At 41.7% G+C, this 23,627-nt stretch overlaps 1 protein-coding gene across 6 annotated transcripts in view; it reads left to right on the top strand.

Moving 5' to 3' along the window:
* Nucleotides 1–22,950, top strand: part of DYRK3 (dual specificity tyrosine phosphorylation regulated kinase 3) — a 43,909-nt gene extending 20,959 nt beyond the window's left edge. Inside the window, exons 1-4 of one of the 6 annotated variants that reach the window (XM_081009052.1) lie at nt 8,692–8,807; nt 9,116–9,178; nt 18,703–18,781; nt 20,157–22,950. In XM_081009052.1, coding sequence (XP_080865178.1) covers nt 20,178–21,728 — 1,551 coding nt within the window. In that variant the 5' untranslated portion in view covers nt 8,692–8,807; nt 9,116–9,178; nt 18,703–18,781; nt 20,157–20,177 and the 3' untranslated portion in view covers nt 21,729–22,950. Of the gene's footprint in view, nt 1–5,659; nt 5,823–8,691; nt 8,808–9,115; nt 9,179–18,702; nt 18,782–20,156 lie in introns of those variants that run through there. The other 5 variants (XM_081009049.1, XM_081009050.1, XM_081009051.1 and 2 more) reach the window with 5 other exon arrangements.
* Nucleotides 22,951–23,627: the final 677 nt, after the last annotated feature.

Below are 23,627 nucleotides of genomic sequence, written 5' to 3'. Positions count from 1 at the left end.
AGAATGAGACAGGCCTGACTGTGGTTAAGAAAGTGAAATACCTGGGGATTAATATGACAGCCAAAAATGGGAACTTATTTAAAGATAATTATGAAAAATGTTGGACGGAAGTGAAAAAAGATTTAGAAATCTGGTCAAATTTGAAGCTTTCACTGTTGGGTCGTATTGCTGTGATAAAAATGAATGTATTGCCTAGAATGTTGTTTTTGTTTCAGACATTGCAAATTGTGGACAAGATGGACTGTTTCAAGAAGTGGCAGAGAGATATTTCTAGATTTGTCTGGCAGGGCAAGAAGCCCAGAATAAAATTTAAGATATTAACTGATGCAAAGGAAAGAGGTGGATTTGCCCTGCCAGACTTTAAACTTTATTATGAATCAGCAGCTTTTTGCTGGTTGAAAGAATGGCTACTTCTTGAAAATACAGACATTTTGGATCTAGAAGGTTTTAACAACGTATTTGGATGGCATGCATATTTATGGTATGATAAGGTCAAAGCACATAAAGCATTTAAAAATCATATTGTCAGGAAAGCACTGTTTAATGTTTGGATAAGATACAAGGATTTATTGGAAAATAAAACCCCAAGGTGGTTGTCACCGATGGAAGCGAAAGCTCTGAAAAGGCTCAATATGGAGGCCAAATGGCCGAAATATTGGGAAATTTTGGAACAAGAAGGAGACAAATTGAAATTGCAGAGTTTCGAGAAACTAAAAAACAAAGTGAGAGATTGGCTTCATTATTATCAGATAATGGAGGCATATAATTTGGATAAGAAAATTGGCTTCCAGGTGGAAAAATCAAAACTAGAAACAGAACTGTTAGAACCCAAAACTAAGAATTTGTCAAGAATGTATAACTTGCTGTTGAAATGGAATACTCAGGATGAAACGGTGAAATCTGCTATGATTAAATGGGCACAAGATGTTGGACATAATATTATGTTTGCTGACTGGGAACAGTTATGGACCACAGGTATGAAGTTTACGGCATGTAATGCCCTAAGAGAGAATATTATGAAAATGATATACAGGTGGTACATGACCCCAGTCAAGCTTGCAAAAATCTATCATTTGCCTGACAATAAATGCTGGAAATGTAAAGAAACTGAAGGTACATTCTTTCACCTTTGGTGGACGTGCCCAAGGATTAAGGCTTTCTGGGAAATGATATATAATGAACTGAAAAAGGTATTTAAATATACCTTCTTGAAGAAACCAGAGGCCTTTCTTCTGGGCATTGTCGGCCAATTGGTGCCAAAGAAGGACAGAACTTTTTTTATGTATGCTACAACAGCAGCAAGAATACTCATTGCAAAGTATTGGAAGACACAAGATCTACCCACTTTGGAAGAATGGCAGATGAAGGTGATGGACTATATGGAATTGGCAGAAATGACTGGCAGAATCCGAGACCAGGGAGAAGAGTCGGTGGAAGAAGATTGGAAGAAATTTAAAGACTATTTACAGAAATATTGTAAAATTAATGAATGATAGAATGATGTTGAATAGTAATTAAGCGGTTTCCAGCTGTAATGCTCTAAGAGAATATGAAAAAAGGGTTATAAATGGGTTAAAATCTAAGGGTAAGGATTTGCTGAACCAGTAAATTGAAGTGGAATACAAAAAAGGGAGGTACGAGGAGGTCCGGGAAACAAGCTAAAGGGAAATAAGTAATAGAAAATATGTGTGTTTTTAACTGTTTTTATTTTGTATTTTTCTTTTTTCTTTTTCATTTTCACTGTAATATTTTAAAAAACTTTAATAAATATCTTATAAAAAAAAAAGAGAATTCCAAATATACTTCACTGTAGTCTACATGACATAGTTTTTCTGCTTTTCTTTACACTGACGATATGAGAATCTGTCATGCCAACAAATAGGCAATATAGGTTTTATGAGGTCCAAAATCCATACTGAGGCAATACCAATATTAGGCTTTTTGGTTCTTTTGTTTTTCTACTATTGTAGGAAAAAGCTGTTTCACAACTTGTGTCAGATATGCATTCTTAATTATTTGAGAGGTAACCGAAATGCAAACCTCAGCCACGCATCTCAAGGGACAACCTGACTGACTTGCCTCCATAGTCCAAGATAGAGCACAGCTGGACTGGAATAATTTACGTGGAGGGAAAATGTGGTTTTGACATGAATCTACACAATATATTTTTTAATTGACCATTCCCTGTGAGACTACAAAGCATAGAAAGCAATTAGAATACAATAAATGGCAAACCTGCTAAACAACTAAAATGTGATTGGGGTTGGGAGGCAGCAAATATTTATTGTGACCTTTGCTTCCCTTAAGGAAAATGGCATGGTACAGCACATATGCCCCAGAGACATGAGGAAGGCTGTGATCCCTGTTAACAGCACCAGATGGCTCTCAGCATTGCTTTTGCAAAATTATTCGATATCCTTGAAAAGAAAACCCAAATATTTGATCATGGGATATTCATATAAAGCCTTATTCATAAACCCTTTCATATAAGGAGGGTAACATTCCAAATTAAACTCTGATACACACCTATTAGTGCTAATGAGAGTGTTGTTGTCTAAAGATGCAAGATTAGTCAACAAAAGGAATAATTTTCAACCGTGAGATCAATTGGAGTTTTCAGCCAAAAAGAAAGAAAGATTCTAAGAACTGAAGGATGGATAAAAACTCACTTTAGGTATCATGAGAAAGGAAGGCATATTGAACACAAGGTTTGTTTATCTGCAGTTTGGTTGAAATTATGTCAATATTTTTCATTCTTAGTACAAAATCGAATTTTATATATGGTAGCAGGGTGTCAGCAAATAATTTTCTCTGCATCCCAAGCTCTCATTATAACCAAGCACAGAAACTCTACACAAAAACCCCCAAAACCTTTTCTTGGCTGCACACAGATTGCATTCAACACATTCTGTTTTATTTTGATTGGCATAGGCGTAACTTAAAGACAACTTGTAATGTGTAAACCTATAAACAGGTGGACAGACTTCAGGTGTTGCAATCTATTTTGTTCTGCTGTACTGTTTTCAGTGCCTGCTAAATACTTTTTTGTTTAGGCACAACCTGTAATGTAAAGTTGGAATGTATTTTAATATGTAGAATTGAAAGAAACCCTAAGGATCAAACCTGCAACCTTGGCATTATTAGCACCACACTCTAAGCAACTGAACTATCCATATATTTTTAACTGCTTGCTTTATTTTTATTTTTTGTAGGTCTGCTTGCTTTTAACTTCTTAATTTTATTGATAATTTCAATGTATATTATATATTTTATGTAAGCTGGTTTGAGGTTTCTACACTGCCTCCCACAGTTTGGTCAAACTCATGTTAGTAGCTTCTACAATATAGTGGTGTACAAATGTTGTTAAATAGAAACAAAACAAATATTAGAATCCTGATGCCTACCAACTGGAGTGAGGTGCAAAATATGTGTGGGTGTTCCTCCAGGGCTGACCCAAGACATATTGATGCCTGAGGTGAAGAACAAGATGGTGCCCCTATCTAGATGGGCAGTTCAATCTTCAGTACTGGTGACTGCATTGTGCAGTACACCTTGGGACAGCAGGTTGCATTGAGGGAGTTTATGACCCACCATTGGCATCCTGTAGGACATCACTTATATTAAAAAGTATATGAAGCTACCGGTATATCAAATTTATATGAAATCCATATCAAGCAATGTCAAATTTATATCAAAAGACAGGACTTATGGGGAACAGGGTGGGGCACCTGACACTTTTTGTTTGACATAATGTATGTCCCATGTTGTGCTGCATTCCCTTTCCACCAACCTGCCAGGGGCCATATGTCAGCAAAAGTGGGTGGAACCAAGGCCAGTTCAAGACACCTGGGCATCTGAGGTGAACCACAAGATAGTGTTCCCCTCCCTGCCAAGGAAGGGGTGAGTGAAGATCTAAATCAGAACCCCAAGGTGGGGGGGGGGATAAGGATCTACATCAGGATCTGCTGCCTGTGGATCCTGCTGTCTGAGGCAGTCACCCCACCTTGCCTCACTGATGAAGCAATACATGTACATTTTGCATTTGTACAGTAGGCTAGTATCTACACACATCCCCCTCTCTCCTCCATCCAGACAAGCAACAGGCATTATCAGAGTTCAAGAACACAGGGAGGGCCTGGGGAGAGATCCAAGAAACACATTTTGGCCACTGGGTCTGAGCTTCCCCACCCTTGCCGTAGACAATCAGGAGCCCAGTTTGTCAGGCATTGTATATTCCACTCAACAAAACAATCCTCTGTTACAAGTAAGTTCCTAACCAAAGCTTGTTTAAAACACAGCTTAATGCTGAAATCCTATGCACACTTTGGTAAAGGTACCCCTGACAGGTCTAGTCGCGGACGACTCTAGGGTTGGGGCGCTCATCTCGCTCTATAGGCCAAGGGAGCCGGCGTTTGTCTGCAGACAGTTTCCAGGTCATGTGGCCAGCATGACTAAGCCGCTTCTGACGAACCAGAGCAGCGCACGGAAATGCCGTTTACCTTCCCGCCGGAGCGGTACCTACTTATTTACTTGCACTTTTTGATGCGTTTTCGAACTGCTAGGTGGCCAGGAGCTGGGACCGAGCAATGGGAGCGCACCTCGTCGCAGGGATTTGAACCGCCAAACTTCTTATTGGCAAGCCCTAGGCTCTCTGGTTTAGACCCACCAAACTCAAATGTTCAGAGTGGGCAGGCATACAATTACACTGGAAAGAAATGTAGCCTAGTTTTAACTGGTTTGTCAGATTGAATGTGTTTTGGATCTTCTAGCGTCACGGTGGACATACACTTGGCCTGTTGCTGAAAGTATTCAAGCTTGGGAGTTACACAGAACTGCTTACTAGGCAGAAAGATAAAACAAGAGCAGGGGAACCCGCCTTTTATCAAGCCAGATCACTTGTCCATCTAGCTCAGTATTGTTTACCGTGATTGGCAAGTGGCTTCCCAGGATGTTAGGCAGGGGTCTCTCCCAGCCTGACCTGGAGATGCTGAGTGTTGCCCTTGAGACCATCTACGTGCAAAGCAGTTGCTTTATACCACTGAGCTGTGGTTTTCCTCCTCAAAATAATAAAACCACGGTTTCTTGGAAGACTTATGGGTGAAGACGTATACCATGCGTTGCAAGCGTCTTGTGGTGCTGCTGACACCTTAAAAGATCTGGCAGCTTCGTTTAGAAGAACACTTGTGTCAGACCAAGAGCTTGCGGCATCATAACTGTTAGGGCAGCCCATGCTGCAATAAGCGCCAGCCACAGTGAAAGTCCACGAAAGCTCATGCCATAATGAACGTGTTAGTCTTCAAGGTGCCACAAGGCTCTGTGTTGCTGTTATTCGCATTCGACGTGGCTTCGCTACAGACAAGAGGCGCTTTTTGAGGTCCCGGCAAGGTTCCTAAGGCGTGGCCCTAAAACACACACGCACACATTGGGTTGCTCAAATGATTTTATTTACCAAGCCGCCTGCCAGCAAACGCCCCCCCCCCCCCCCGTCGCCGCCTTCTCTCTCCCCACTCATCCCCTTTCCCCCCTCGGCGCTCTCCCGTTTCCTTTCTCTTGTCCCCGCTCGCCTCCTCCTCTCACCGCGCAAGCGCATAGAGGGCCAAGCAGACGTTCCCTTAGCAACCGCGCCCTGAGCACTGCCGCGGCCCCGCCCGCCGTGCTACAGCCTCAGAGGAGAAAGAGGCGAGCGAGCGAACCAGGCAGGCAGGCAGCGCGAGCCGGAGTGTGGGCCTGGCTAGGGTGATGGGGCGCAGGGCCCGCGGGCTTCCACCCCGCTACCGCCATGATGCTGCTGAGCAGGAAGCCGGAGGGTCCCCTCACTGCAGGTAATAACGGCCCCTCCCGGGCGGGGAGGTTAAATGGGGCTCCCAGGGTCTCTACCTCGGATCTTATTCCTACCCCCCCCGACTTGGAATGGATCCCTCCACTCCTCGAGGCGAGAGGGCCTTTGGGCCATTCGAAGACTCGGAGAGGGGGGTCCTGCGGGGCTTCTCGCGGAACAGAACAAGAAGAGAGGCGAAGTATCGATCTGTATTATTGCATATGCAGCCGAACGCACATGCCGCGCTGGCCCCGCTTCCTCGGAGAGAGGCCACGTTGCGCCTGCCTCGTCCACCCCCGTTTTGTGCAATGGGGATTTTGAGGTGGGGCCCCCCCCGATCCACCTACATTGGGAGGGGGGGCTGTTGCGTGGTTTTACGAAGGAAAAAGAGTCTTCCAAGCCATCCCGCGTCCTGCCCTGTGTGTGCGTGCGAGTGTGTGAAATCCACTTCTTTGTTGCTCCTTTTTCCACCCTGCGCCCTTCCGTTAGATCGATTGCGAGGAGTTTAAAGGATAACTCATCCGTTTTAGGGGATCTGGATCCGCAGTATAATGCAGCGGGTGGCATATTGTGGAGGAGAATGGCGCGCGGGGGGGGGGGGAATCTAGCACCAGAGAGAGGGATGGTGGGAGAGAAAGAGGCAGGCATGAGGTTGCGGCAAGCTTGTTTTGAAGCTAAGGGCCGGCCGGGTGTTTTTTTTTTTTTTTTTGCAGGGGTCGCGACGGAGAAAGCACCGTCGGCAAAAATGCTAAAAGCCCGGTCCTGTTGTGGGTTAAGCCTCGTTGCGGGATTGGCCGCCAAGTAAACATGCACACGATTGCAATCGCAGCTTGTGGGTTGCATCCAACTAAGTTTTACTCAAGGGTAGACCTTTCGGAAATAATGGGCCTGGGTTAGCCATGCTCCTTGTTTTCAATGGGTCTGCTCTTGAGTAGGACTAGCAGTGGATTCGGCCCTGCGTGTTTTCGCTGGGGTGGTGGTGGTGGATGGAGTCGAGAGAAAGAGAAAAATGCGGATGGAGCCTCGGGAAGCGTGTCGGGACGGGTTCCCCAGGAGACCAGGGAAAAACTCCCCATTGCACGACAGGTTTAAAATGCCAGTCGGGACAAAGCAGCCGGCGTCTGATTTTAACGGACAAGCTGGCCTGAGTTGGGAGGATTGTGCTTCACCATAGGAAACGACGTCGATGTCTTTCTTTCTAAGGTTCTGTAACAATTGCTTTGTTAGGTCTGGGCGAGTTTAACGCCAGGGGAAGGTTGATCAGTATGGATCTGAAATGGTCTCATGTTTCAGAGCACTTTGTGTGTGAACGCATATCCAAAATACTCTTTATGACTTTAAGAGACTTAGACGCAGGCAGGCCAGATTCCTTCAAGTCACTGCCAAATTCTGCATAAGGAAGAATTTTTATTTTGACATTTTTCCGTTGGCAACTTAGTTGACTTCTTTTTAACTGTTTTCAATTAGGACAAGGCGCATTCATTTGTTCAGATCAGCAGTACTCCCCATGTAACTATTTTGTTTGTTAGGTTTGCAATCCAAGTTTTAAAAGAAAGGCAATTTTTTTAGTGATCAAGTAAGGCAGGGTGAGGAACCTATTTCTTTTCCTTCACACCATTGATTTTTTGTTTCACTGTGTCTATAGAACACATTTGTTAAAACAGCATCTTCAGGAATAGAATACAGTGGTACCTCGGGTTACATACGCTTCAGGTTACATACACTTCAGGTTACATACACTTCAGGTTACAGACTCCGCTAACCCAGAAATATTACCTCGGGTTAAGAACTTTGCTTCAGGATGAGAACAGAAATCGTACTCCCGCGGTGTGGTAGCAGCGGGAGACCCCATTAACTAAAGTGGTGCTTCAGGTTAAGAACAGTTTCAGGTTAAGAACGGACCTCCGGAACAAATTAAGTCCTTAACCTGAGGTACCACTGTACTGTTTTATAGCTATGCATATATGTCAATATCAAACTCTGGTCTGTGGCATTTATGGGGTGGGGTGACAATAAATGCAGCATTCACGTGAAAATATAACCATTTGCATAGGCCAAGGATAACTGGTTGGAATATAACTTCTAATTGGAGATCAGTTTAAAATAAAAATGTAGAAAATTAAGGTAATATTTACAGCTCATTCTTTTGCATGTTTGCTTGGAAGCAAGTTCTACCGATTTCAGCCTTAGTGTAAGTAATGTTGAAGGTGGTGTTTTTACAGTTACATAGCAATATAATATTTGTAGACAACTGCGTTTGTGACCCAATACACGTATTGATTTGTGTAGTAATTTGTTTTTCTGGAACTATTATTCTCTGTCACATTAAGCAGACAGTGATTCATAAGTGCTGTGCAATACATTTGCACTTTCATTTACTTTAGAAGGAATTTTGTCTATTTATTGGCTTATTTTGCAACCTTTAAATAAAGATGTTACAGAATTGTGTACTCCTCTCAGACAATTTTCTTTAAAACACATTGCTAGCTAAAAGATTTTAAGATTTTCTTGATACTTGTTGTAAATGGACCTGGTTTGAGAGCTTGATCCATAAACAAATCCTAAAGCTAAGTGAACGTTTAGCCTAGTGATGTGGAACCTGTGGCCCTTCAGATGTTGCTGGACAACAATTCCCATCATCCCTGACTTGGCTATGCTGGCTGGGGACAATGAGCTATGGAGTCCTAAAACACATTGAGGGCCACTGGTTTCCAATATCTGATCTAGCCTGAAGAAACCAGTTTTTAGCTGTGTTATAGTTGCTGCTTTTTTGTTTCGTTTTTTCATCCTTAAGTGGCATACTGAAAAATAAATTAAAAATAACTTTTGTATGAATTGATGTTAGTTTTTACTGACCATCTTGTTATTTCCAGCCAGGTTTGGAGATGGCTTGTACGATTCCTACATGAGAATAGATCAGATTAGATATACAGATCCTACAAATGAAGAATGCACCCCTTCTGGACTTCCGTCACTGGGGAGACCTAATGTAAGTAATTTCAGGAATCTTGGATTCTGTCTCCAGTGTTGCAAAACATTAATACAGCTGTATCCATGAGGAAGGTCGTTTTGTTCTTACTGATTTTATTCCAGGCCATAGGATATGCTGTTTAGCATGATCTAGAATGTTACTTAATAACTGGATGCAACTCATGATACTAATGTATGTGTGTTTTATTAGTCAGTAACTCATTCCTGTCTTAACAAGTACAGCCTTGCGACTCAGTTTTCTGGGGGTAGTCACCCCACTGCTGCTCTGCTGCCTTACTGCTTCTCTTTCCCCCTCCCCTCTTGTAGCATAGCCCCAGGAGGTGCTCATGATGTGGGAGAGGGCCTGGTGACAACAACAGGCATGCCCAGGTAAGGGAACAGAGAGCAGCTTTAACATCTCTTGACAAGAGAGATGAATTAAGAAGTGCCAAAAACCTGCCTGTCTCTGTGCAGACAGTACACCTAGCCCTTTAGAGGTTCTCTGGTCCTTTCTGCAGTGACGAAAAATATGTTTAAAAGCTGTCTTCTAAATTTTCAAGCTTGTTCTAGACATCCATTTGTGTTCCTCAGGGGAAACATCAATATATAAAGTTAGAAATAAACTATTTATTTATTTATTGAATTTCTATACTGCCCTATACCCAGAGGTCTCAAAATATTATTATTGAATTCATTCTCTTGCAACTTATATCAGAGTAAAAGTTGCAAGAGCAGCTCTTCTGTGACTTTATTCTTCGAACTGTTAAATAAATCACCTTTCTCTAGGATAAGACAGAAGTAAAATCTGATTGGTGAAGAAGCAAGCCATGGATAGTAGAACTGATAATTGTGTTTGTGCTCTCTTTGTTGGTCAGAAGTGAGAGAGATCACACTATAGGTGCAGAAGTCTGCTGTGTTATCTGGGGAGCTGTGTTTGTTGCATTTATACTTGGCACAGGAGTACTAGGACTGCACCTGTGTGTATCTGAATATACTTTAACTTTTAAATGCAACTAGGCATTTATAGGGCTGAAATAGTACTTTTGTGTTTATGTATTATGGGTGTTGTTTTTATTTCTTCATGTGCTCCCAGTAAATAAGGAACCCTATTTCTTTTTAGAACACCACTATTCCCTGTCACTTGAATACTATTTTTATAGACACGATAGATGTTTTAATCAGAGTTGTATTTCTTTGGAAGCTTGCTGAAGTGGCTCATTTGGGTTGCATCAATTATATCCAGCTGTGGCAATGATCTTAACTGTAAGATGATGTGTAAATACTTTCCAGCAACAGGGGAATTCTATTCTGAGTGAAACCAAAGATTCCCTGCATAGTCTGATCACTGAGAGAAGAAACTGGCATGTACAGTTTTAGCATTCTATCATGCCATGATTGCTTATTGGAAACTTGTGGCTAAAAGCCAGAGGGGAGTAATGGATTAGAATGTGACATAGAGATGTGAAAGCAAATGCATTGGGTCAGATCATGACTGTTAGAAACGGGTGTTTGTCAGCTTGTGACACCTAACAATACTTCTTGCCCTCCCCCTGTCTTGGCAAGTGTGTGTATGTGTGTGCATACACACATTCAAATAATTTACAAATGCATATAAAAGAGAATACTGCTTTTCTAGGCCATCATTGATTTTGAGCCCTTTAAAAAAAATAATCAAATGCCCATGTGCCTGTTCAGATTATTTATGCTGTTTTCTTATAAATCCTTTCAGTCATGGATTTCTTGCTTTTTGAAGTACAGTCCTCTGTACACTTATGTGGGAATAAGCCCATTTGAAATTAGTGGGACTTGCTTCTTGGGAAATGTCCATTGATAATTCTGTAATTTTAATATCCTGTTTCTGAAATCTTTGTGAGCTGCCATATGTAGTTGCTTCTTTAAAAAGTATAACTAAAATTATATTGAAATCTATAAAGGCATTTGCCTTATTGACCCAAGTGAAAGTAAGGAATATTTAAATAGCTTTAATGTTATTTGTATTATCAATCAGGTTTAGGAAGGAAATAAAAAATGTCCAATGTATGCAACCAGCATCTGCTTTAAACGTTACCTAATGTAAACATTCCTGAATGTAGTCAGTTAACTAAAGGTTCATACCATGGGTTTTTATGGGGGGGGGTTGTTTGTTTTTTGTTTGCCTTTCCCCTCAACCCTTCAAATACTTCTCCATTCTGAGCATGTGTGCAAGGTTCTTTTCTGCACCATGCGCACATGCAATAAAAACAAATCTTCCAGGAAGTGCACAACAGTGTAAGACCAAACGTTACTTGCTTTAGTTCTCACGTTTCACAATAAGCAAAATGAAGGCTTGTATTATTTTGTGGGGGACAATATCTGTTTCCATTAAAAATAAAATTAGTACTCAGCTCTTGCATAAAAGTGTCATTTTCCTGACTTGGTATAGTTTTTGTGCAAAAAGTGTTAGAGGTCTTGTGCACAACTGCCATGTTACTTTTTAAAAATAATTAAAAAGTCTGATATATGCATTGCAATTATAATCTCAGAAGTAATCCACCAAAGTTACTGGGTGGAGGTCTACAGAGAATAATTCCTGAACTGTGCATGCCTTCAGCATGTGGCAGTCATTGGAAATAAATGTTTTTGTTTGGCATTAGGGTCTGCCTGAAACAATAACTGGTTAGGTTGTGATTAGGTGACGCGCAAACAGAAGGGGCCACCCACTGAAACATCATACACATGACAAATTGCCCCCAACCCACACACAAAAATGCAACTTAACTTCCATACCAGTGATGACTGCTAATGTATAATAGGGCAATTTTTGCTTACTGGATTTTTCACAGTGAGGGAAATCCAGATTAATTGTAGTACTGTGGACTGGTGTTTTGATGCTGACAAATTTGTATGGACACTCTTGAGAAACCTATGTGCACAAGCAGCACTGAGTCTACAATAAACTGGAAATGCCCTTGTCTTCTAATAGTGCAATCTTAGTGCTCTAAAGAGTTAATCCTATTGTACTTACAGACAGTCCTGAGCATGGTTGCTCAGAAGTAAATAGCGCAATATTAAGAGAACAAGCAATCTTCCAAGGCTAACCTATATTGGGAGTATTCAAAAAGCTGATCTGAACAACACACCACATGTGTTGTCACTCATTTCTCTTGGCTGCTAACAGCTAGTCTATGGGCTAAGTAAACTATGTAGTCCAGCTCTTGCAAGAGGAAGTGTTGGAAGCAGAGTGACAGGTTACTCTGAAGTCATCTGATTGGAAATGGAACTTGTAGTTAAAATTGTAATGTGGGTCAGTCTGCCAAAAGTCATCTGATCATTATCCAGCTGGCCATTCTACTGGAGAGAGGGTTCTTTGCATCCCAGCTGTCTCAGGGAAGTCAGGTTACCAAACCTGAACAACAAGATTTGGAATTCTAACCAGGTGTGAAATGTGTTGATGGATGGTTCCAGTGGGGAGAAAGGGAGTTCCTTGCTTTCCAATTAAGCCAAGCCTAACTATAGGAAAGTGGCTTCTGACATCCCACAGTCTAAGCACACTTACGCCAGCTGGAGCACCATAGAATTTGGCATGAATTATCTGTACTGGCAACATTGTACTAACATCAGGGTTATGTTGGCATAATATCACAAATTAACCAGCTTTACTTCTGTTGTGGTGTGACATCCTGCAGATGCAGGGACCAATAAAGGTGGTGTAGGATATGTTGGAAAGGAGCCATCTGAATCATAAACTCTCTGACTCTGCTCCTGGCGCCTACATCAGTTACACTGACATAAAAATGGTGAGCCCATTCAACTCAGTGGAGAGTTGAAACACACAATAACCCTCCTGCTCTGGCCACAGCTTCACAGACATAGGATGCAGATAATGCTGCACTCAATTACATCACACCTAGAGCAGTATATAAATCCTGACAGGCGCTATAGCTCCGATGAGAGCATGGGGCTTTGTTAGGAATACTTGGAGCATGCAAGGGAGAACTTTAGTAATGGGAGCTATGGAGAAAGGGCACTTTACACAAACAGCCTCATCAGGAGACCTCTAGGAAGAGCAGGTTGCTAACGCCTTCTTGCAGCCCCTGTAGGTACTCTTGTCTCTAGTCTCCACACACAAACAGCAAGATGCATGTTGATTCTGCCACTATACCTAGGGATGCACACACACCACACAATTAAGCATTGGAAGGGTACCATGCCTCATAGTGCCCCCCTCACTCCCAGCCACCCCACTTCAGTATTGTTTACTGTGTATTGGCTAACCATTCTTCCTCCCTCCACAGCTAGTAGCATTGCCACCCACACAGGAGAGGTAAGTACATTCAGTAAGGGAGGGGGAGGCCAGTGGCCATGAACCCCCACATGAAGGTAAGCTCTCTGTTGATGAGTGGCAGGAACTGCACTCTAACCATTGCTTGCCAAACACTCACGATCCCTTTTGCAGTTGAGGGCATGGAGTAGAACAAAACACTGCAACTTCCTACAAGAGATAGGTAAGTATTGTCTTGGTGATCGCAATCCACTCCCCATTGGGGGTTGGGTGAAGGGAGACAGCACTCTCTCTCACACACTTGATCAAAAACACCAGGTGAGCATTGCGGTCCAGGAACTATGTACTGTAGCTGCTGACCATTGTTCTCTATTGTCTGTGTGCCCCCCCCCCGCCTTGGCGCTCCATAGTCTGACCTTGAACAGAAGCTGTAGCTTCTTCCTTACTCCCAGCACCATTGCAGACCAAGTGAGGCCTTCAGCATTACTGGCCTCAGTAACCTGTATGATTCTGGCTGTTTCTCTGTGGGGTTGCCAACTTTCACTTTTTCCAGTGCATAAGTTGCATTATGGACAGTTGCACACTCTGGTGACGGATGGCACTGCAGAGTAAACCACCTGCTATCCTGTTGTCTTCTACAACTTTCATAAAAGTCTGCCAACCCCATCCATGTGTCTTGGATGCTGTATAGTAAAATGTTTGCCTTTTGTTATAGCTGTCAATTTGTTTGTTATTGGAGGTGAGCAGGTTGGGATAATTTCCACACCCCAGAGTATGTTCTGTCCTCTGCTAGCCTCAGGAAGGGACTTTAAATGAAAGGGTCTTTGGGGAATTCTTTGCTATCAGGTGTGAAGAGATGCAACATTTCCACCCGCTTGCCATTTTACCTCCAGTGAGGGTAAAAGAAGAAGAGGAGGAGTTTGGATTTGATATCCCGCTTTATCACTACCCTAAGGAGTCTCAAAGCGGCTAAAAATCTCCTTTCCCTTCCTCCCCCACAACAAACATTCTGTGAGGTGAGTGGGGCTGAGAGACTTCAGTGTGACTAGCCCAAGGTCACCCAGCAGCTGCATGTGGAGGAGCAGGGAAGCGAACCCTGTTCACCAGATTACAAATCCACCACTCTTAACCACTGCACCACACTGGCAGTCTCCTCTGCACTCACAGGCAGCCTGGTCACTGCCACCGTGATCAGTGAGACAGGCAGTTTGGAGGTGGAGGAGATAATGAACAGACCTGGGCAAACCAGCATGAGGGATGTTTGACTAGATGGGACCAGTGATACAAAAGGCAACCTACGTCATCTGAAAGCCAGGCAATTGACTCATGCAACACTCCTCTGACACTGCACTGTTTTCCAGAGGAAGATTGCATCTTGGTTTTACCTAGAAGCTCCTGCCTGTGAAATGTGTGCTATTCTGCTGGGTTAGGGCTCATAGAAAGCTGCATCATACTCAGACCATCTAGTTCAGTATTGTCTAAGTGACTCTTCAGGGTTATATGTGAGCCATTCCAGGCCCTATATAGAAATGAGAATTGAACCTTTATCATGTAAGCATGCTCACTGTGATAGGCCCTTTTCCTCATGTACCCTCTTTGCCCTGGTATACACAGCTAGTAGCTCAGGAAGGACACAGTGACTACAGTCACATGGAACACTAAACTATATTGTAGTGCTACATGCACAAACCTCTCCAAGCCCAAGTAAAGCATTGAGCTCATGCACTCTCCCTCCTCCTGACACCAAGTTTGGCTTTGGCCAGTAAAGAATCTTGGCTTAGCATTTTGTACAAAGCAAGGATCCTGTTTTAAAACAAACCATGGTTGGTCTCTAAGCAAGCCGAATAGGGCTGCTGCAATGCATCCTCGTCTCCTGTGGCTGGGTTATCATCTGCTTAGTAGAGTGTACCATGTACGTTCTAGTTCTACCTACTCCCTCACTTTTGTATCTGACATGCCTGTTGCAGGTAAGACATGCAAAAGGTGAGTCTGACCATGTTTCTGCCACCCCCTAGTAGGGCCCACTTCTTTTGTATTCTGAAACTCTATGCTGTGAACCATGACACTGTTTCTGTTGTTCTGCCCATTCTCTCTTCCATTTTGTATTGGGGAGTCAGAAGGGTGATTTTGTTATAGGATGATTTACCGTACCCATCTTTTCCCTCTAGAAGGAGTGCTTAAGCAGGCTTACCATATATCTGTGCCTGTGAACACACACAGTTTTTATGTTGCTGTTGCATGTCTCCAACTTTTGGTTTAAGAATTAATCCCATTTAAGTTACACAGATACAACAACAATATAAGTGGTCACAAGTGTATCTGAGACCATATGACTTTGTTTCAATATCCCATAGCTTAAGGCCGCTAAAAATATAGCATAACTGATGCATCTTGCAAGCTGAAAAATTTATATTATTTAAATGTATTGGTGTGAAGGAAGTTTACTGCATGGAAATGCTCACAAAATATTTACATGACTAGAATAGCATTAATTTTGCAGAATTGTGAGCTCGAATTTAAGGGGAAATGTCAATGAACTTTAAGTACGGCTACTGTGGAGTCTGGGGGAAAGAGTATTTTGCCCTAAGAATTCAAACTCTTCTCTTTTATCGAGAGTTAATCTTAAATAAATTAATACTATGGGATACTGTTGTATGTAGTTCTGGAAGTGCCTCACCAAAGACTCCTGACTGAGCTTAGCAGTCATGGAATAAGATAAGAGGCCCTCTTGTGGATCAGTAACTGGTTAAGAAACAGAGAGCAGAGGGCAGGAATAAATGGACAGTTCTCCAATGGCAAGATGTAGCAAGTAGAGTACCCCCAGGATCAGTATTGTGCTTTTTAATTGGTTCATAAATGATTTAGAATTAGGATTGAGCAGTGATGGAGCCAAGTAAGCGTATGATACCAAATTATTCCAGGTGGTTAAAACAATAAGGAACTGTGAAGAGCTCCAAAATACTATGTAAATGGGCAATAAAATGGCAAATGCAATTAAATGTTTTAAAAAGTGTAAAGTGATGTACACCATATACATGCTCATGGGGTCAGAACTAGAAGTGACTGAGCAGAAACAAGACCTTGGCGTAGTGGAGAACTAAATGAAGATGTCAAACCCAGTTTGCAGCAGCTGTGAAAAAGGCGACGTGTTAGGAATGCTTAGAAAATGAATTGAAAATAAAACTGCGAGTATCATAATGCTGTTATACAAATCTGTGGTGCAACTGCACTTGGAATACCGTACACAGTGCTGTACAGTCACAGGATAGGTGGACATGGCTTACCCAAAATGGCTTGGCACGCCTAATTGGGCCAACAGAATGGAGGTTCGCCACCCCGACGTAGACTAACAATGTTTGTGTACAGTGGTACCTCCAGTTGCGCATGGGATCTGTTCCGGAGCTCCTGTCGAATCCCGAGGTGTTTATATCTGGAGGTGTATGCGCGCAGCGCGGTTTAGTTCTGCGCATTTGTGCGGGGCGAAACCTGGAAAAATACTTCCGGGTTTGCCACACACATATTCTGAAGGTAAACGTAAGTAGAGGTACCACTGTACTTCCCAAATAATCTTAAACAAAGCATTGTTTAAAAGTTATCATAGTTAAATTTTGATATTTTGTTTCATTGACAGTGTATGATGGGGCCCATTTAGTCCCTGCACCCCTTTCCTTCAGTGTTGTCTCATATTTGACAAATTTGTCAAAATAGATTTTGTTTTGGAAAATGCCTAGCCTTATTCAGAGTACACAGTGCATGTAATATGTGTGTCTGTTTGCAGACTTTTCATAATAGAACATTGGACTTTTTCTGAAACCTGAAACAGACTTTCCTGTTCTACATTTTGTAATATATTGAAAGTATTTTTCTAGGTCTTCTGGATTGTTACTGGTTACTTTGTGTAATAATTGTGGTCCAGTAGATGAGATCTAGCAGTTAAGCAGAGGGCTAATCTGGCTGCTATTACAGTCTTAAAATGTGTGATTTAAGAGGCCCTTGAGCTCCACTGTTGTGTTTGGATGCCTTTTTGACAGTTCTGAAAACAACAGAAAGCAGACATGCTTTTTACTGTAGCTTGTTCAGGAGAGAGGAGAAAGGTTACCTGTCGGGCACTGTGCTACGAAATGGGTGAATGTTATAAGGATATTAATACTTCATAGAAGTTGAAATTCTTTCTATTTCCTTTCTCATTTTCCCCACCAGCAGGAAATGACTGAGTAATGGGAACTGGGCAAAGAGTGGCATAGCTGTTTGAATTCTAGTGCATTAAATGGTTGCTTGATGTCGGGAGGCCCAGGTCCATACTCAGAGCAGTGCAGAGAAATGAGAGGTAGAGCTTTCTCCAGCTAATGTCTTCCTGTGGGAGTTTGTTGCAAGCCTGTGTGTGTGTGTTGTCTCTGTTCGTACAAAAGACTAATCATTAGTCCTCGGTTCTTAAAAACCAATCAAACCAAACCCAAATAGTTTTCTAACTTTCTTCTTATCAGCATGACCTCAGTTTATTTCCTTGTAGGATCACTGTCAAAACAGAGGATGTGTTGTGAAACAAAATACTGCCCTAGGAGGTATGAGGCTTAATCATACCATGCATTTCTTTCAGAGCAGAGAATGGGGAAAGAGCTATGTCATGGAATCAGGTGGTCAGTGGCTGGGAGTTTGCTTTCTTTTGGAAGGGAGGAGGCTTTCCTAGGCAACATAGATAGCCGATATGAAGAAGGATGTAGCAGGGAATTCACCTCAAACATATATGTCCATTTACATGCTTTGGGAAAATAGTTGTGGAAAACTAACTTGATCATGGTTCTCTGATGTTTGCAAAATATGGGATTTTGATCACGGAAAGGAAGTTAGGTCCTGAGGTTGGGTTTGTAGGAAGAGGCGGCATTTCTGTGCCACGTAAATATGTTTCTGTTTCTGGAAAAGTGGTTATCACTCTATATTAAATTCCTCTCTACAAATCCTGTTTGGTTTTTTGAGCCATTAAAACAATGCTTCTCTGACACTTGGCAAGTTTAATATTTTGGAGCATGAAAGCTGGAAACTTGGGTTTACAGAACACAAAAGCTGAACTCATTCATTGCCAGCTTCCAAGTACTATAGTTTTTAGGCACATTACCCACCATCCTTGGGTCAAAATCTTCCTCATTTATTAGTCAGAGGGAAAAGTCTGAAATAGTTCAGTCTGTGGCACCATGCAGCTTTAAACTTTCACCTTTTTGTGCTTGTCAGTTGCCAAATCTCTTCACCTTTAAGTGATAGCAGAATATCTTTTCAGACATGTGCCTCTTTGTTATTGTGTGTTAATCCATAGCAAGTATCAGTTTTTAAATGCTATACTTATTAACCTTTTTATTTCAAGGTGTGACCTTTTAGGTTGCAGATAAACACTGTATGTTGTACAAAATTGCAGCTCACTAAGGTTCAATTCCACTTTGCTTTTCTCATTTTGGCTCCTTAACTTTACTGTAAAATGAAGAGAAGAATCTGTCTGGAATTCCTCAGGCAAGCGTTGGATTGGAAAGCAGACATTTCTGAAAATGGAGTTTCCCCTAAAACCTGGATTTCTTACTGAAAGAATTAGTGTCATTTTGAATTATTTGCTGCAAGTAGCCTTCTTATTCAGAATTTTACACCGTCTGTCATTCTTTCTCTGCAGTTCAGCCATAAGCCCAGCGAAGAATGTGTTACTAAAATGCTAATTCTGTGGACCATATTTTCTATGAGTTCCTGGAAAGGTGTGTGTCTCAAAATGTACTGTCTACATTTTCCAGGCAGATATAGCAGTTAAGTAGTAATCAGGAAGAACCAGAGAGCTTTATCTCTTAAAACTTTTCTTTTTCTGAGCCAATGGGATAAACTGTGTATTGGCATTTCAGCGGAAAGATATGCAAGTTATTTTCCATGAGTTGTTATTTTGCTGCTATGTTGGGATGATAGACAGTAACTTGCTATACAGGAAATGGATAGCATCACTCACCAGTTATCTTCAGACATGTGTATATTTTTACTGAAATGGAAGTTCTATTTTCAGTTTCAAGGATTGGCTATCTTTATTTTGAGATGAAAGACTAGAATGGAAAGCAGATGTTTCTGCACTTCCCACAATTGTTGTACAATATAACACAGCAGCTTGTAACTTCCTTGCAGTGTAGAACTAAAAGCAGTATGAACTTTAAGTGCGTCTGTTGCCTTTCTCCTTGGATAGAATTTTAGGTCTACCTTCGTATATTACACTGAAATCTTGCAGAAATGAGAAACTCCTTTATTATGTTTTCTTACCAATTTCAGTTTGCTCTTTTCACTGCGGAAAATATTTAGTCCCTTATTGGCACAGGATAGCAAAAGTTCCTTTCTAGGACAGATGCAAAATGTGTTCAGTTCTGCCTTGCTATACAGCTTCAAATAAAGTAGATGAGAACTGTGGAGAGACATATGAGAGTAGCATGGAGCCCTTGGTAACAAAATTAGAATTCACCCATTGCCCTGGCCGCCATTCCATTTGCCCTGTGAAAAGGCTTCTATCATAACCTGCTTCTGCTTTGCATCCCCTCTGTGTGCCTATTTGTGGTGTTTTGTATTTTTTCATCCTTGTAGTTGGCTTCCTGTGGTTCTAAGATGGCAAATATGCATACTTCAGCTATGGCTTGGCTTATGCCAGGGGTTGCCAACCTGGTCCTATGAGCACATTAAAAACTGGGAAAACTGTCATGGGCACTACACGCATAGCAGAACCCGAGCACTCACTGCAACCTATTATGTTGACTACAATGGAATGCTGCTTCAAGACCAATTTAAGTGGGGGTGGGGTGGGTCCCTGCAGACACCAGGAAAAGCTCTGTGGACTTGTGTGCTCATGTGTGCCCATGAGCAACACATTGGTGACCGCTGGTTTAATGCTAAACTTTCAGCACCTGCCCACATGTCGGGTTGAACAGTAGGTGTTGCATAGCTGCTCTTGTGCATGCTTGTGCGATCGGTTGCTTCTGAACTAGATCAGAATACGTGTATTTGTAAATGCGCCATCTGAAAAGCTTGTCTTGTTGCTTCTTTGCTTCCCCGTTGTTAAAATGAGAACTGAAACTAAAGATTTGCTTTGTTTCATCCTAATAGGTAACTACTAACCCAATCACAATGAAGGACCATCCTCTGACAGGGAGCCAAGTCAAAGTGGAGCAGTTATTTGAAGACTCTGGCAACAGAAGGAGCAGTACTCTCCAGTCTTCAGGAATAAATGCCTCTGAGAGGTCTTTTCCAACTCCAGCAAAAGATAAAAGCATTGATAGCATAAGTACCAACAAAAATAGTGGCAGCTTGACAAAAGCACACAAAACCGGAAGTCAGTCCCCAGAACAAGCACTGAAGCAATACAAACAGCAGTTGTCAGCCTATGAGCAGCAAGAAATATTGAACTTCCCTGAAATTTATTTTGTGGGTGCAAATGCAAAGAAAAGGCAAGGAGTCATTGGAGGCCCAAACAATGGTGGATATGATGATGAACAAGGCAGCTACATTCACGTGCCTCACGACCATCTTGCCTACCGATATGAAGTACTAAAAATAATTGGAAAAGGCAGTTTTGGCCAAGTAGCTAAAGTTTATGACCACAAACACCACCAGCATTTGGCCTTAAAGATGGTACGTAACGAAAAGAGGTTTCACCGGCAAGCAGCAGAAGAAATACGGATCTTGGAGCATCTCAAAAAACAGGATAAAACTGGTGGCATGAATGTTATTCACATGCTGGAGAGTTTTACCTTTAGGAATCACATATGTATGACCTTTGAACTCCTGAGTATGAATCTCTATGAGCTGATCAAAAGAAACAAATTTCAAGGCTTCAGTGTGCAGCTGGTACGAAAGTTTGCCCACTCTATACTGCAATGTTTGGAGGCTCTTTATAAAAACAAAATCATACATTGTGACTTGAAACCTGAAAATATTCTTCTAAAACAACAAGGGCGGAGTGGAATCAAAGTGATTGATTTTGGATCCAGCTGTTTTGAGCACCAAAGAGTCTACACTTACATACAGTCTCGATTCTACAGAGCCCCAGAAGTCATTTTGGGAAGCCGTTATGGGATGCCCATAGATATGTGGAGTTTTGGCTGTATTCTTGTGGAACTGTTGACTGGTTACCCTCTCTTTCCTGGGGAGGATGAAGGCGATCAGCTAGCTTGTATGATGGAGCTCCTTGGAATGCCCCCACAGAAGCTGCTAGACCAATCCAAGCGAGCCAAAAACTTTATCAATTCAAAAGGCCATCCTCGTTACTGCACTGTAACGACACAGGCAGATGGGAAAATGACTCTTAATGGCAGCAGATCACGTAGGGGGAAAATGCGTGGTGCTCCAGGCAACAAGGATTGGGTCACAGCATTAAAAGGCTGTGATGACCCCGTGTTTATAGAATTCCTGAAAGAATGTCTTAATTGGGATCCTTCTGCACGGATGACTCCTACCCAAGCTTTGAAACATCCTTGGATTTGTAAACGAGTACCTAAGCCACCCTGCATGGATAAAACATCAGGCAAACGGATTGCTCATTATACGAGCTCTTTCCCAGGGATAGGTTCCAGATTACCCCCAGTTGTTGGGGTAGCCAACAAACTACGAGCTAATCTAATGTCTGACTCAAATGCCAATATACCTCTATGTACTGTGCTACCAAAATTGGTCAGCTAATAGAGAATTACATATTCCCAGAGTACATATGCTGTGTTTTTAATTATATCCTTGAAATATAAAAAGATGACAGAATGCGCAGAGGTCTTGGAAAAAAAGAGAGAAAAGAAATGGATTTTTATTGAACACTAAATCTTGTATAAACACCCCCCCCATCAAAACATAAGCATTTTAAGGGCTATGATTGTTTTATCAAGTTATTTCAGCTAGAATGTGGTGCTTGTTACATCACTTTTGATAGGTCAGCACATTTGTTTTGTTCAGTGAAGTTACGCACTATGTAACAGATGGATTTTATAGCACTGTTGTAATAAAACTCAAAAACCACTGCTCATGCGGACAGTCTCACTTAGCAGACAGTTTGCTGCAAACCACTTCAAAGATAAATAAACTATGCATTTAATTAGCCACAAGTGAATACATCAAAGAATGATGGTCAAAAAGCACAATATTTTAATATCTACTGGTTGTTGTTGTTGTAGTAATTTCAATGTACTGAGTGCCAGATTTTGGTGTTTGGGAAGTCTTTTGTCTTTGCCAGGAACCCTCCTTAAATTTGCTTGCAGTCTGTGGCAATAAAACACTCCTAAGAAGAGTGGGTGCTGTCCTCATGCTACGAAGATACTGGTCTTGGGACTCGAGGTATAATGTGCTTGGTTCCTTTCCCTCATCCATCCATCATGCAAAATTGACTGAACTAATCTTTATAATTTAGCATTTGTTTGTGGAGGTAGAAATGTCTCCTTGCCTTTTAGTGTCATTATTTCCCTGAAGGGTAGTTCTTTTACTGTCTTGTAGCAAAAACAACAAGAGTTTCATGGTAACGTAAAGACTACCCCTAATTTATTGTGGCATATGGTTTCCTGGATTACAGTCCTCATCTGAAGAATGCACCTGATGAAGTGCACTCTAGTCCATGAAAACTTTTGCCATAAAAATCTTTCAGGTGTCATGAGATTCTGTTCTTTCAAAGTAAGCTGCTCTTAATTTTAGTGAATTGGTTCAAGGACAAACTGTTTTAAAGCAAGTGCAGTTTCCAAGAGGTTGGGGCAAGGTTAATATGCCAGTAATTGAAAGTTCATTGTGGAGGTGGGTTCCTGCCCTTGAGCGATTTGCATAATCTGATTGAGGGTTCAGACGTTTTGTACAGTAAAATGTAATGAGATGTAGCAGTGTCTGATTACTGGAAAATAAAAGGTGGAAGATGTGTATTAATGGTTAAGATAGAGAGAAGTTTGCTTCTGAGTTTAAACCTCCAAACTTACATTATTTGACAGTCACACACTTGTTACGTTTCACAGCAGTTTTACATATACCTGAGGCACATTTTATAAGCAGTACAAACTTAACAGATTACTCTGACTGAAAGAAGTCTCCCAGCCAAAGGCGTTGTTAGTGTGAACTTGTGTCAGATGTTGATCAATCAGTTAAGTCAATGAGTGTTTTCGTTCAGGGTGGAATCCAGCATTGCATGAGCAGGCTTACCCTTCTCCACCCTGGAGCCACCCACCAAAAATCTTTGTGGAGTTGGGAAACCTTTCAGAACTGGTTTGGGGAGGCTACAAGGGGAGGAGAGGAAGGGATACCTGTTTCACTTGTGCACCAATAGTGTTGGAATCAGTCCTGTTTCTGCATTTTGTCATTTGTTGACCCATTCTGTGAGGTTGTGAATTCTTGATAGGAAAAGAGCCAGTCACCGACAGACCAATTTGCATCATCCTTCTGTAGCAAATATTACATGCAGGATACAATACCAGCATTTTTTCTACTCTCGAAATACATTATCTGCTTTTAAATTAAGATTGTCTTTCTCTGTAACTGTAATGTATATTCCAAATTGCATTTGAATTATTATTATTGGAGTTATTTGTACACTCAGAATACTCATTCCCCACTTGG

This window comes from Podarcis pityusensis, assembly GCF_964106645.2.
Source record: "Podarcis pityusensis genome assembly, chromosome: 6".
Taxonomy (NCBI): Eukaryota; Metazoa; Chordata; class Lepidosauria; order Squamata; family Lacertidae; genus Podarcis; species Podarcis pityusensis.
The sequence above is the reverse complement of the archived record's forward strand: the minus strand, read 5'-3'. Positions and strand labels throughout refer to the sequence as shown.